This window comes from Trichoderma camerunense (genome assembly GCF_050948025.1).
Source record: "Trichoderma camerunense strain CBS 138272 chromosome Unknown V8C40scaffold_2, whole genome shotgun sequence".
NCBI classification, from domain to species: domain Eukaryota; kingdom Fungi; phylum Ascomycota; class Sordariomycetes; order Hypocreales; family Hypocreaceae; genus Trichoderma; species Trichoderma camerunense.
In genome coordinates this window covers 1,399,378-1,413,955 of record NW_028145368.1, presented here as the reverse complement: position 1 = coordinate 1,413,955, position 14,578 = coordinate 1,399,378, and the positions used below count along the sequence as shown (strand labels likewise).

At 49.9% G+C, this 14,578-nt stretch overlaps 3 protein-coding genes across 3 annotated transcripts; 1 reads left to right on the top strand and 2 right to left on the bottom strand.

The window, feature by feature from the left end:
- Positions 1-1,757: 1,757 nt before the first annotated feature.
- V8C40DRAFT_282507 (uncharacterized protein) lies at positions 1,758-3,972 on the bottom strand (the record flags this gene model as incomplete). The annotated part of the gene is made up of 2 exons (XM_083221794.1): positions 1,758-1,853; positions 2,089-3,972. 2 exons carry the CDS (start codon positions 3,970-3,972, stop codon positions 1,758-1,760), a joined length of 1,980 nt encoding a protein of 659 aa, XP_083077871.1.
- Positions 3,973-4,956: 984 nt separating this feature from the next.
- On the bottom strand, positions 4,957-7,191 carry V8C40DRAFT_232988 (tryptophan RNA-binding attenuator protein-like domain-containing protein). Its single transcript, XM_083213256.1, has 5 exons — positions 6,751-7,191; positions 6,664-6,690; positions 5,947-6,600; positions 5,530-5,879; positions 4,957-5,471 (listed from the first exon to the last, which is right to left on the bottom strand). Exons 1-5 carry the CDS (start codon positions 6,779-6,781, stop codon positions 5,250-5,252), a joined length of 1,284 nt encoding a protein of 427 aa, XP_083077870.1. The 5' UTR covers positions 6,782-7,191; the 3' UTR covers positions 4,957-5,249.
- A 1,433-nt stretch (positions 7,192-8,624) lies between these two features.
- On the top strand, positions 8,625-10,536 carry V8C40DRAFT_96847 (PLC-like phosphodiesterase). The gene has a single exon (XM_083223676.1). The coding sequence runs from the start codon at positions 8,765-8,767 to the stop codon at positions 10,343-10,345; it is 1,581 nt and encodes a 526-aa protein (XP_083077869.1). The 5' UTR covers positions 8,625-8,764; the 3' UTR covers positions 10,346-10,536.
- The last annotated feature ends 4,042 nt before the right edge of the window (positions 10,537-14,578 follow it).

Below are 14,578 nucleotides of genomic sequence, written 5' to 3'. Positions count from 1 at the left end.
TCCCGCCCCCCCCCCCCCCCGGGCCGCCCCCCCCCCCCGTGTTTGTATATCCGTAAACAAAAAGAAATACGCCCTAATCAATGGCCATGTTCTAGCATTACATTATCGCATGTATAAGAAAAAAGGGGGACGAATAAAAAGGCAAACGAAGCGAAGCTACATGCAGATAAAAAAGGCGGCTTGTTGTTCGTTCTCCTGTTCGTTGATGCGATGCGGCTCTGCGAGAGGGGAGGGGGAGAGAAGCGCGCATTGGTCGATAGAAAAGAGCCGCATTTTGCGGGCTTTGGACGAAGCAAGCTAAATTGACAGGAGGCTAAATTTTTGCACGTAGGCGAGTTCGTATAAGCACCGTGCCGTGTTTTTTGCTAGCAAGCAGTGTGAGTGATGTTATTCGTTGTGATGATTTGCAGTTGCAATTTCATTCGCGATGTGATCTCTTACATCCACACCCCCATGTCCAGTGGAAAGGAAGAAAAAAAATAGGGCACAAATAATCGGTGTACAGATAAATACAAATAATACTTGTGCGAAAAGAAATAAGCAGAGCAAAAGTACGTACACGAGGCAAACAGAAGCAGAAGAAAAAGGCAACGGAAAAAGGCAACAATACTACTTCATCCCGTCCCCCCTTTTTCACAAGCGTAATCATCATCCTCCCCAACAAGAAAACCAAATGCAACAGAATTCAAAAGAAGAAAAAAGAAAGAAATATCTAGATTTGTTCACCGAGCAGTTGTATGCACCGATAATCAATTTGTGCAACCAACTGACAAAATAAATGAATCCTCAACGATATGCCCGCCAAGAGATGTATGTAAGGTATACACAAGTACAATGACGGACAAACACACAAACACGATAGACACGCTCATAGGTAGATACACGCATAAACACATAGGTGCATACATGCACATACACATACATAAAAACATTAGTAGCCAACCATTAAGATCCCCAAGCATAAAAATACGCCTCGCTGTTACACAGCATGAAACTAAACTAGTCCAATATCAAAACAAGTCACTAAGGTGCATAGTATACATACACGGTCAAAGAAAGGAGAAGAAAAAAGAAAATAGTGAGTCAATAGTCAATAGAGGAAGAGGAGAAAAAAAAGTAAGCGCCTCTTCGTGTTGCTCATGTCCATGTCTGAGACATGCATTTTGTCTCTTCCCCCTGTCACGTCACTACGCTGCTTGGCTCTACTTAGGTATCCTCTTCTTTTCTTTTCTTTTCTATTTCCTTCACAGTGAATTTCAGTTTATTTTATTTATATCCATGTCTTGATCCTCCCTACATTCGTATATGCAGCAAACGTTTCATCGCCATCGTCACCAGAGACAATATGCGTAATCCTGCCAGACTCCTCTTCCTCCTATTCTTCCTCCTCCTAAGTCCTACTCCTCCTCCTTAGTCACAGAGTCTCACTCGATAGTCTCACTTGGCCAACAATTCCAAATACTCGGAGCATGTTTCGGACAGTTTCTACCTATGCTTGACATCATCTTCGCTGTATACAGGGGAAGCGGCCAAGAGTAACAGATAACCATGCATATGATATACCACAAAGACTAGCTAATTCTCATCATCTTGTACCAGATACTGTAACACAAACGACTCCAACTCGTCTCCACAAGCACTCTTCCAGTCGTAGTAACGTAGTTATCAATGCATTTCCAGCGCAATTAGTTTCCGTAATCATACCAATCATCATCAGCCCCCTCCGCTAAATCCACCACCGCCGACCAGCCACTCCATCAGGGGCAACCCTGGGGACTGACAGCCCGCAGGAAGTAATCGAAAGACATTCTGCAAAACAACTTTATCCACATACTGCGGCTGACTCCGAAGATCTGCATAATGCCGCAGAAGGAGAACGAAAAAAGAAAAACAAACGAGTAAACCTTGGTTGTAAAGAAAGAAAAAAAAGTGGAATAGGGGGGGCGTAGACCTTTCACCACATCACCGCCACTCGACATCGCTGCATTATACGACACCAGGAGCATCTGACCAAGGTCCGTGCTAGGAGACATCATCACCGATCGCCCTGTCGTCCTATACATAATCTTGTACGCCTCATGCCGAGACGGAGGCGTCGTCCTTCTTGGCTGACTGGGTCTTGAGTGGTACCTTGTCCGTCATGCTCCGCTGGGCTCGTCGCTGTTGTCTCAGACGACACTCCAACGCATAGCCTGGCTCGTTTGCCTTGCGCCACTCGATCCATGCCTCGTATGCCTGTTGATCTCCTGGATCTGGGCATCGAGGTTTTGGCACCGGTTGCGGTGGGCAGCGAGTACCCGTCATGAGCGGCATTTGGCTTGATGGCATATTGAAGCAAGGGTTGGAGCTAGATGCCAAGGGAAATGTCGTATTCAACATGGAGGGTATCGTCGGGATGCCCGGCATACTATTGCCCATCATAGGCACGGACGGCAGTACCGTCTCCGGCCGAAATAGTGCTGGTAGGAGCGAAGGTAGTGGCGGCACTGTTGGCATTGGCAAAGGAGACGTCTGGAATTGGCCTCCAAGCTGATCCGTTCCCATCTGTACAGGGATCAATCTTCCCGACATCAAGTTATTGAGCGTCAGAGAGTCAGCGGCTGTATCAGGAGCAGTTGCAAGCGGCACAAGCCCATAGGCCGGCGGCGGTGGTTGCTGCTGAAGCGAAGAAACACTCGGCAGACCAAGTCCTGCCAGGTACATGGCATTGACATGATCGCTCTTGCTGGCAAAAGGCTCCGGGGCAAAGGCGTGAAGGGGCCCCATATTGTCGTCTTCCGAATTGGAGCTTCGGTTGGAGACGAATGAGAGGAACTCTCGCGCTTTGGGGTTCAGGCTCTTGAATCTAGTAGATTGCTCTGCTGGGAGGCTTGAGTCCTCTTTGTGGGAAATCTCAGCTCCTCGTGTCCGGTGACTTGCGAAAATCTCCGAAGATAGTTGCTGTCGTTTATTGCCCCCATGTGTCCGGTATCTCAAGACGCAGGTTTCTGTTGAGCCTCCGCTCTGCTCTTCCTTTGAGCCATCCTCGTAGCCGCTGTCCACCCTGTCTCGTCCCTGTAGTTTTTCACTTGGCAAATCTTTGTTCCTCTGTGCTAGTTTCTTTAAAAATCTTTGAAAAGCCTGGTCTTTTTGAGTCTCAAACACCTCCGTAGGCCTCTCCTCATTCACCAAACGTGCTGTCTGGCTGGGGGACAATCGATTCGCGTCAGAGCAATCCTTAGCTCTGTTCCTTTGCGTAGTGACAACGTCTGGTAGTTCGAAAACACTCTTTCGTGCTCGCAATTCGTCCGCTACGGCATGCTTCGTTTTCGTCTCACTTTGACGACTTCGCTGGCTCATGTGCATTCGAACTTTGTGAGGCGTGGCCTCGGCAGCTTTGAGCGCTGCGGTGAGTTGCTCGTCCTGGCCATTGCCTGGCTTCTTTTGCATCAAATTTCCCTTCAGAGACCGAATGTCCACAACAGACGGAGACAAAAAGCTAGGGATGCTTCCCAATGGTGCAACTTCCAAGAGGCTCAGGGGATGTTCTTTCGAAGATGACAGGCACACTTGCTTCAGAATTCCATATGGAACAGGCTGCTCTTCCTCCATGGTCTGCATGATCCTTGGCTCCAATTCGGAAGACAGTGCAAAAACATTCCGTCGATGGTATCTCATGTCGTTGCTTGCCGCCACGCGATCTTGTGACACGTTGTTTGCCTTCTGAAGATGGACCTCGTGTTTCCTCTCCTCAGCAGATGGAGTGGTCGGGAATGCGTCCATTCCAATCCATTGTTTCCCAGAACCTATCAGATTCCTCCAAGCTTGCTCCTCATCCAACGTTGGTGAGCTGCCACTACCGGAAGGGCGAGTTCGCCAATCGGGATTATCCAACGCTTGATGAGAATTGCTTTTCTTCAGTCGTTGATAGTCATAGGGATGGCCCAAGGCCTTGGTACGTGATTCGCTCTTCGAACCCGTCTCTTTGGCCATGGTAGGAGGGGATGGCCGTTTACATCGGCTGGCAGCGCCTAGCATAGCCATTCTCAGTCTTCAAAAGCCAGGTCAGCTCTTGCTTCATTCCACCAGAATCGTGTGTTGCATCTCGGTACTTACCGTTTGCTAATTCAGATGGATTCGGGCGATCAAGTTGGTATCGATGAATATGGCAGATATGCCTGACTGTTTGTCCCAGAAGCGAGAGCTTTTGGACGTCGATTCTCGGAGAGTAGCTTTGATGAACTCCTTCCTTGGCCTGCTTGGCCTGTTTTCTTTTCGCACGAGCAAGTTCTCCAACTTCGATAACTTCAAAACAACCCAATTTCACGACAAGTTCCGCTTCAAGAAAAGACCAAGCGCTGCCTCAAGAATTTTCTAAGCACGAGCAGGTAACGACAAGGATGTCGGAGGAGAGCAGAAATATTGAGGTCGAGAGTGTGTGTTGAGCTGGACTGCTGCAATGGCTTCCAGCTGGCAGACGGCTGGTATATATCCGCGCCTGGAATATTCCGCGATAAAGTTCGCTTACTCTTAAACAAAAGTAAAAGACACGCTCAAGTACCAAACAAAGGCTGGCAAAGCAAACAACCCGCACCTGTTGGCTGGGATACGAAAAGTCCAAAAAGAGGCGGATGGTTGAGTGCGTAGGATGCAACGATGGCTTCGCATAAGGTTGAAATGACGAGCGAGATTTAAGATTTAAGATTCACGCCAGGTCAGCCTCTGGAATCTTCGTCTCAGCAACCATGCTGTCAACTCTCCCATCAATGCCTGCCTTGAAAAGCACCATCTATGAAGGTCGCTATGCTGGTTCTTCCCTTTTGGCGTGGCATTCGATCCTGACGCAGGTGCATCTGACAAGATCGCGACTCACAAGTGATCCGTTACGGCTTTTTTGCTTCCTCCGTCAACAAGATAACAGCTTCACTCCATCATTAAGGGGGAGGGGAAAAGGTTCCAAGAAGGAGAAAACAAAAAACGGATTCATCCAAACAGGTCAAAACTTGGGTCATCGTGAGAAAACAACTATCAAGCGTAAGTGTTACATAGGTAGACATGTGATGTAATGGTAATCAAACTAAGAGGCCCTCCATCGCTGAACTCAAACTCCAAGAAGTGCATAAATGTCCAAATAGAGATAATACAAAATGGGGCCGGCCATATTTTCCAAAAACAAAACATTCTCGTCGGACTTTCGTGTACAGCGTTGCCATAAGGTGAGAACACCTCTCTAGTCGTCCCCTATTCTAGCCATCATTTCTTCTTTGCCCTTAGGCATTCTGGGGAGCGATGCCGCCGATAAAGGCGGCAAACTCTCTTGGGTTTCTGGTTTGCAGGAAGACGGTGCCAGGACCAGTAAACTTGCAAACAAGGCCTTCTCCGGAGGAAAGGCCAGAGATAATGCCGCCAGAAGCTACACGTTCCAGGACGTAGCTGGTATTCCACGCCACAAGATGACCGTTATCTACAATGTACTTTTCGCCTTGTTGAAGCTATTACGTTGGGTTAGTATCTCTGGTCGGGACAGGGGAACCTATACTTCAGACTTACATCTTTCCTAATGATAGCGCCGAAACTCGAAACCCAGAGCAGACCAGTTCCAGATATCTTGTAGACAAACAGACCCTCGCCACTGAAGATGGCCTTGCCCAGACCTTGTCGCTTGTAGTCTTTGACGACAGCCTGAGTAGAGGCCAAATAGGCGTCGTGTCCCACCGACCACTGCTCTTTGCCGCTCAATCTTATGCTCGTAATGTCTCCCAAAGAGGCGGGCGCGAGAATGAGCTCTCCCGGCCCTGTGTAAGTAGAGCTGGCGAGCTCTCCGCCTGCAATGATCTTCTTGACGCTGAACTTGATATTACCCTTGAGGGTGATTGTGGGAGACATGGCGACCATGGCACCTATCATGCGATTAGATTCGGTCAAATCACGACACCGTAGCCATTTCTTGCCGCTCATCCAACATACCTGGCTTTGCATGCAATGGGGCGCCCATGGCCAACTGGATAGTCAAAATCGTATTAGTATCCCGATGGCTGATGCGATAGCTTCCTCCATTAAAGGTGCCAACATCATCGGTCGTCGCGACAGCCCCAACAAAGTTGGTCGGCGGCGGAGCTCCACCGGCTTGGGGTGGTGCCGTCTGGACGGGCGGCTTCTCCTGGGGGTACGGAGCATTCTGCTGCTGCTGAGGGAACGGAGGAGGTGAAAACTGAGGAGGTGCTTGTTGCTGATACTGTTGTTGTTGCTGCTGCTGCTGTATTTGCTGCGGCGGTGGCGGTGAATGTACCTGTTGTTGGTAGTGGCCAGAGTCAGGGGTCGCTGCTGGACGCACGGCCAAGTTCAGCTGCTGCGATTGCGAATGCTGGTGCTGAGGAGGCTGGCTCCCGGGAGGAGGAGGGTAATGGCCCGGCGAGGGCTGTTGGATCTGAGGAGACGGCGTATGCTGGGGCGGAGGAGCGTAGCTAGGTGCTTGTCCCGGCGTTCCCTGAGGAGGAGGGTAGAACTGTGTCTGGTTCGCGGGAGGTGAAGTCGGAGGCGGCGCATATTGATGCTGCTGGGGCGGTGATTGATACTGCTGGGGAGGAGGAGCGTATTGCTGCTGTTGCTGCGGCGGCGGCGCTGTTTGTTGTTCATGTTAGCATTGGGAGCGTGTCGTTTGTCGCATTGGCTTCTCGAACGGACCTTGTCCAGCGCCTGCGCCAGGAGGAGCTGCGATGTCGCGAGTCAGTATTTGGAGATGGCGGGGTGAAGCTGGAGGTGGTGACATACGCGGGTAGAAGTGCTGCTGCTGGCCAGACATGGCGATGACTGTGACGGTCTATAGAGTGGTTGCTGGCTTAATAGGCGTAGGATGAAGAGAGAAATTGATGGTGAGAGCCAAGAAACAAGAGGAGAGAAGAAAAGTTGGCTTGGCAAGGCGCAGTTTGAGGGTCGAGTCGAGCTCGATGTAAGACGGCCAAGAAGCCCCGCTTCCGAGCTATTATACAATGGAGCTCAAATGGGATTTGACAGGCCACAAGCCACGTCAGGCAGAGGATGAATCTAGCAGATATTCGCTCGGGTGAGGCGTATTCGCACGTGTGTTTGCCGCACTTGAATGGGAATGGATTTAAATTCGAGCCTGGAAGATGCGGAAGTGCCATCAATGGATGCAATGCAAGTTATAAGGACACACAGCAGGCTGACGAGGCCTCAATTCGTTCAGGTCACATCACAGCAATCAACATCAAATTAACAGCACAATCTACAGCAATTATTACGCGCTGCAACCATGGCGCCAAGCTCCAACCCCGCTCATGGCCCAATGGCACCCGCACGCTGTTTGGAATCGTCCTTCAGCGCCCCCGCCACGGCATCTCCATTGGCCAGCAGCCCAAGTTTAGGCGCCTCCAGGGTCCTGTCAGCGTCTGTTCAATACAGGGGCCCTTTTGCCTCATGTGGTGATTTGATTCCAGGCTACTCCGTATTCAAGGTCCATACTGCGCATGCATGAACCATTGATCGGTGAATGTGCAAGGTACATGTTTAAAACAATTCCTCATCAATCAAACAGTTTCATTCAATCCCAGAATAGCAGATACAGTCAAACTCATACTACAACCTTGTAAACACAGGCCCCAGTGACCGCCTCTTCGATTTCACTTTGCTCGCGTCAGCCATTGATAATATATGCCTGGTCCTGACTATTATTTGCGGATAGACGCTGAGCTCAACCTACCCCATAATTCTTTCTCGTTTAACACATTTCAATTAATTGCATCCTTGATTCTAGAATTATATGATTTATCCACGTCTATCATAATAAATCCCTTGGAATCTGGCTTTCATGGGCAAGGGCTTCTTTGCTATCAAATTGTTGTGAGATCAAGTTGGACTTGGAGCCTTAATCAAGCCGCACCATGTCTTTCAGTCTTATGAGTAGAGTCGGGGATGTTCAACGTTGGTATACAAGGAAAATTGCACTCGGATCTGGACATGAGGATGCCAATCCAGCAGAGGCATTAGCCATCATTGCCATCATATCAACAGCAGATCGTCAATGCAAATACCGTGTTTATAACTCCAGTAGAGCTTGTCACTCCGTATAACAGCATCAAAGGTACAAATAATGGGCGACCACTTGCCCTATACATTGTCATTTGAAGACATACACTGTATACTTCCATATAAATACCTAGATAGAGTTCATATAATGCGAATACAGTTGAGCATGAAGCCTCGCGATCGATACAATGTCCACATATACTCACGTATACTCACTCATCACATATACTCGTGGCTTGTTCGGCACATATACCTACCGCCTAGGTATATTAAGTACATGTAGTGCCTTATCAAACTTCAGTTGTATATTTGGTGTGTGGTGGAGCATCAATACATGTACACAGAGCAACAATATTCGAAGCCTCCTCAACTCTATCCAGCGCCATAACTATCTTCCTATCTACCTAAACAAGCCATCATTTACAGTTTTCGTTGAAATAGTCCGACAACAAAGATAACAGCTGTAAACAACAACAGAAGAGGTAAATAGCAACGCAGCCACCCGCCGTTTATCCATCAACGTGTCTCCATTTCCATCTCCATCTCCTTTCGCTCATCCATCTCACCTCCAAGCAAATCACGAGCTACACCACAAACACGCCAATATAATAAAGAACGTTTAGCAACTTCTCATTGCTACCAATCTGCCCAATCACTCTCTGCTACTATACCTGATTCCTTTTCTCACTATTCTTTTAGCTTCTATTTTTCTCCTCAGCTCCACTTATATCCAATAGCAATGCCTTGCTTCCGCTGGCAACTCATCTTCTTCGTCCTAGGCCTCGCCTCTCTGGCCTCAGGTCTCCCGATTCCCGGCAATAAGGCTTTAAACTCTTCTCATCCCCCAACAGGTATCTTCGAGGAACAAGAAGATGGCACACACAACATCTCCGTGGGAGATAACATCAAGAAGAGACAATGGAAGGACCTGCCAACTCCCCATATAACCCTCATTAATGCCACACCCTATAAATGGCAAAGGGGCTACATCCACCAATACCAAATGCCAGACTGGGAGGAAGACTTCCCCGAACACATCGATCCAGGCGATATGGCTCCTGTCCTGATTCAGCCATCGAAATATCACCACAACTGGGCAGACTCTGCGGCTGAAGTAGTATACGATATCGTCGGAACTTCAGAGCCCATGTCATTCATGGTCAAGTTCAATAATCGGCACAACACCCTCACAGTAGAGTTCCTTCACTCCCTGTCTTCCATGAACAATGCCAAGGGAAGCATTCACGAGTTTGATATCACAACGTTCCCCGGCACCGCGTCGGGCTTCATCATTGCCGGCCAAGAGGGCCATTTCATCACCAACGATCCGCCCATCGACTGGATGCAAACTATGCTTCCCGAACTAAAAGACAAGCCTCTGCGGGAGATTGTTCTCGGGAGGTCACACCACTCCGGCCTGTGGAGATCCCACAGGAGTATTGGCCTTGCGTCGTCGCCAAACACCGTGACGCAGAGCGTCAACCTTCACGAACAGCTCGGCAATGGTGGCATCCGCGTTCTCGACTTCCGACCCCTTAAGATTGGCGACGAGTTTTGCGAAGTTCATGGCGTGAGAACCCCTGACCCGTTAGGTGGCATAATGTTCCAGGGCTCTGAGGGGGCCCTTTTGAGTGACATGATCCAAACTGTCAACGAGTTCAACCGGAAGTACCCCGGCGAGCTCATCATCTGGGATGTACACAGCCATGATGCCTGGAACCAAGATGAAAAATATCGCGAACTGAGTGACAACCAAACAGACCGTGTAGCGCTATACAACCAGTTCTTGGCGGTAGAGAACCGCGTCAACATCCCCGACGCCATCCAAGACCTCAGCCCAATGCCCCTGGGCTGGTTCATCGGCAACAAAACGTCTGCCGTCCTCATCAACTTTGACGACGCCTGGAGGGAGAAGGATATCGACGTATTCCCCGGTAAACGCGAGGGCTTCATCACGGGAAGAATCCTCCCGCTCAACCACCCCTGGAGCGATACCAACAACGTCCATGATCTGGCTAAGGACCAGATTGCCGAGTTTCACGCAAAACGGCCTGTTCCGCAAAGTCCCATCATCATTACCGAATGGGTCTTGACAATGAAAGGCACCCAATTTATAAAGGACACCATCTTGAAACTGGCAAGTCCTGCGTGGCGGTCATTGTTTGTTGATCTCTGGCCTGCGGCGACAAGCGAGTCTTATCCTAACTGGATCTCGATGGATAATGTGCGTGGGAACCAGCAAAAGACTCTCGTCATGGCGATGAACCACTGCCTGGTGGCCAAAAAATGCGGTGTTCTGGGTGGCAAGGTCAACATCTGAGCTTGGCCGCAAGCAAACATATTCTTCATCAATGATATCTACATTTACAGGGTAGGTAGTTTCAGTCTCCTGTTGGTATTCTCACCCCTGATGATTACATGCTAACAATTCCATGAACCAGGCATGCAGAGGACTTGTACGGAGTACGCCACATGGCAGCATAACGTATTGGTCGTTACGACGGAATTCGGCCATCGAATTCCGGAGCCATCGTCCGTTGCCGGTATTCAGAAGATATCCACGATCAGCATGTGAAAAAAGAGGCCGTCCACAAGCGAGTTTCAGACCTCAGCTACGCTCCACGCAGTACGAAGCTTAGCAAAGCCGCCAAGATGACAATAATTACTGGTGCTACCAAGGGCACAGCAAGATCCTGTTCACATGCTAGGACCTGAGATTGGTTGCCCCCGAGTCCATATTATAAGGATAAGATCAAGGTGTTTGATGCGTGTGCACCGGCAGCAGACTTGGGCGCGAGAACGCGCCGAGCCAGCAGCGCGGTGTCGCCCAGGGAGGATTGGGAAGATGCATGAGGCGATGATCCCTCGCTTGCGGCTAGTGCGATCTGACAGCTGTCATAAGCTGAGTTGATTGATTTGACTGGATGCCGGTACGATGCCATCAGCGGTCGTGCTAGGTGTGGTATTTCATACCATCAACGCTCGCGATTGGGCTCTGCTTCTCTGCCTCTGCGGAATAAACTGGAACGACCTTGCAGCGGGCTCGTACCACGATCAAATGACAACCGGCATCTCACGAAGCGCCGGCGGGAGATGAAATCCGCACGCTCGGACACTCACACGGACCAGAGGCCCTGCTGACGGCAAGTGGCGGAGCACCCGGCGTCGATGTCCTCGTGCCAGGTGTAACAAGAGTTTGACTAAGGCGCCTGAGTGTGTTTCTTTTCGCCGATGGTGAACGGAGCATATGCTTGCAATGAACAGCAACATCAATCAATGCCTTGGCCATGTGTCAATCAATTCTCCGTCCACGCAAGGGAGGCCACGATGGCAAATGCCGCCAGCCCGGAAGAGATGCCTAAAATGCCTCCTCCACGGCTTCTTCTGGAAGCATCAGTCAAACTCGTTCACTTGCATGCAGAGGGCGCTAGCAAGGCTGGGCGCATGCTGCGCGACTTTTGCAAGTGAGTTCGAAGGAAAGCGGCCGGCCACGTTTTGGACATGGGGAGAGAAGAGAGAGAGGAGGAGGACATGCTAGTTAGTTGCCAGATTGAGCGTCGGTGTCCAATGTATTCATGTTTCGGAAAGATTTTTGTTCTTCTTCCATAGCTATTGCAACGGTATTATCCGGAAGCGATCCCCGTGAATCCTACTTTAGCCTTTTTGTTTCTTTGAAGCCGCTTGAGTGACAGATAGTGCCCGATAATAGTAGTTGTTTAATATGACTTCGGATTCCATTTCGGCCAATTAGAGCAACATGTAACAGGTAAGACCCCAAAAGAGCCAAGAGAATTTAGTAGCCGTGCCCGATGATGTCTGCTGAGCTTGGGTTGTTGCTTTACAAATCCTCGGTCCGTCCCAAGTGCGTGTCCAGAGATCGTGGCTTGCTGTTAGAGATGCTCGGCCGAAACATGCGATGAATAAAAGATATGTCTCCGCTAGGCGGATTGCTTGTAACGTTGGCTGCGAGCCGTCCCCATCTGCTATTATGGAGCAGCTGGGTCTATCCAGGGGTTTGCCGGTATTGCTGTTTGCATGCAAGCTTACCCGTCCCTGGCAATGGAGAAGATTTCCTCTTTCGACCCCTTCCCGGGTGCCACTCGCTCACGAGAGCAAGCATTGCCCCTATTGTTAACAAGTCTGGTTCGCGGATAAATTCGACCGACAAGGGATGGAAAAATTTAGAGCGGACCATCTCAGTGCGGTTAGAGTCGTGTTTTTCCGTTTGACTCGACGACGGAGTTTCTGCTTTGATCCGGAACCGAAGCCTCGGGAGAAGCAGCGGCTCGACAGCTCTGGTGGTTGGACGACGACGAACCTCACAGCTGGAAGCGAGCTGTCTGGCAAAAGTTGGACCAACGAAGGAGGTTGCATTTACCCAGAAAAGCGTGTAACACGACCTGCTCTATGCATGTTACAGAGACTCCGTTTAGGCACGTACAAGTACAGCGATTATAAGCATGCCCTGGAAGTACATGATGTCCTTGATTCTGTAAGAGACTGATACAGAGGGCCGCTCACAACAGTAATTGCACGAGACCACGGTTTGTAATCACAACCACAATGCTGGATTCAGGCCTTCGGCATCGAAGTTTTCTTAACCCCGCTGGCTGGTCCAGGGTGAAATAGATTGTAAGCGACGCCACATATCGGCCCTGAGATCCCCTGATCACGGAAACGCGGACCGTGGCGGGAAGCTCCTGGTAAGGGAGGCAACGAGGATACGGCAACAAGCCAGCATACCCTAGAACAGGGCAGCTTATTCTGAACAGAATGGATCGCAGTCTTATTTAAAACTGCCGGATTTGGAGACTGCGTAATACTGCGTTGCAATGATTGCTGATGGCTCGCCCAGGCACCTGGAGAGATGGAGCGCAGGGGACAAAGCCAAAGAAACAAAAAAGATGCAGTAAAATGAGATGAAAAGGAAGGGAAATCTCCGCCGGCACTTGTCATATGATGGACCCGGTGCTGTCAGCAGCAGTGCCGGCATGAATATAAACATTTTCAAATAAGAACTAGAAAGAAAATAGGCAAGTTTTGGTGAGCACAAGCTTACAGGAGGCATGGAGTAGTATTAGTGGTGTCCAGTAGTATAATATTTCCTGAGAGTGATGGCCAGTTCTTGATGTAACACCAGTACGGCGTATTACCAGATCCTTGAGCACTGCACGAAAGAAGTAGGTAGGCACGCGTCTGTATCTTCAATGCTAGGATTCGTGCAGGCTCCATGCCGAAACGAAAGCTGGCGTGGGGGGAGTTGAAGCGTATCCTTTTCTCCTCTCCTCTCTTTTCTTTTCCGGATCGAAATTACCATCGGAAACCTCTAGAGCTGCTTCATCGTGCTTAGACACCGGTCTTCGCGAAACAGATGACACGAGGCAGGTGTTATTTCGTCTGTACAGTGCGCAAAAATAGTAGCTGGCTGAATGGGCAGCATTCACGTTGCAGAGTCAACCTTGCTCGTACGAGTGCTTGTCCTGGTCTTTGGAGGCACTCTGCTATGACAATCGCATGGGCGCCCCCATGGAGAAGCCGGTGTCCTTAACCCAAACACTCGGTCCACGGGAAAGGGATCCGACATGAAGGAGTACGTTATTGCCTGCTTGGCAGGAAAGTAAACGCGGTCGTGATAACTAAGGCTAGGATGATAAAACCATGGGGCCAGGTTAAAAGCACGTGTTATGCAATGCGCTTGCGGTCATGCAGCAGAGTCCTACCTCGTAAATCGTATCTGAACCCTGCGTGTGTGCCTTACCCTCGTGGATTTTCCCACAGGCGAACATTGAGTCGCCCAATTTCGGACAACTCGAATAGCCCAGAGGGATCTCCTTGGGGAAAGCCTGGAAGACTGGGAGCTGTGCTCGTAGTTGATGAAAGAGAAACGATGCTCAACCGTCTGAGATGACTCGCAGCGGATGAAAAAGAAGCAATGCTCAGTCGTCCGTGATTACTGTAGACACATGGAGGCGGCCCTTCCTACTACATCCATGCTACGGTATAAACGTTTCAGTTGTCTTTGGACCAGTGAGTGTGCCAATCAGCAAGCAACCTACATGTAAGTATGGACAGCGGAACGAATCCGCGCAAGCTTCCGTCCATGTGGCCATCCATGCTCCGCACTGCATGCTCTTTACGTTGAACGTCATTAGCTGCTAGGGGCTTTGCGTCTCAAGCTCGATCTGAGCGCAGGCTTCTAGTACCGTCTAGGCATGGGCGAGATGAGCTTCTCGCGCTTCGGCAACAAGCAAAATAACGTGGCATTGCCCCCCGATTTGTAGCATTTGTTTGATCATCGATGCCATCGAGGGTGAGAAGGGACGTGTCTGCTATTGGGGTTAGTAGCTGGCTCGAGCGCCTGTTGATACTGACCCAGGCACGGAGTATCATACGTACGAATTACGAGCAAGCCTATGATTCAAGGCGCTCGTTGAGAGTAATCCATGATGGGAAACGGGTGCCGAGCCAAATCCTGGCAACCTCGTAATCTGACCAATCAAAGGTCTGATTCGCAATGGCGCCGAGCCAGTCTGCTGGGATAGAATCCTGGTAT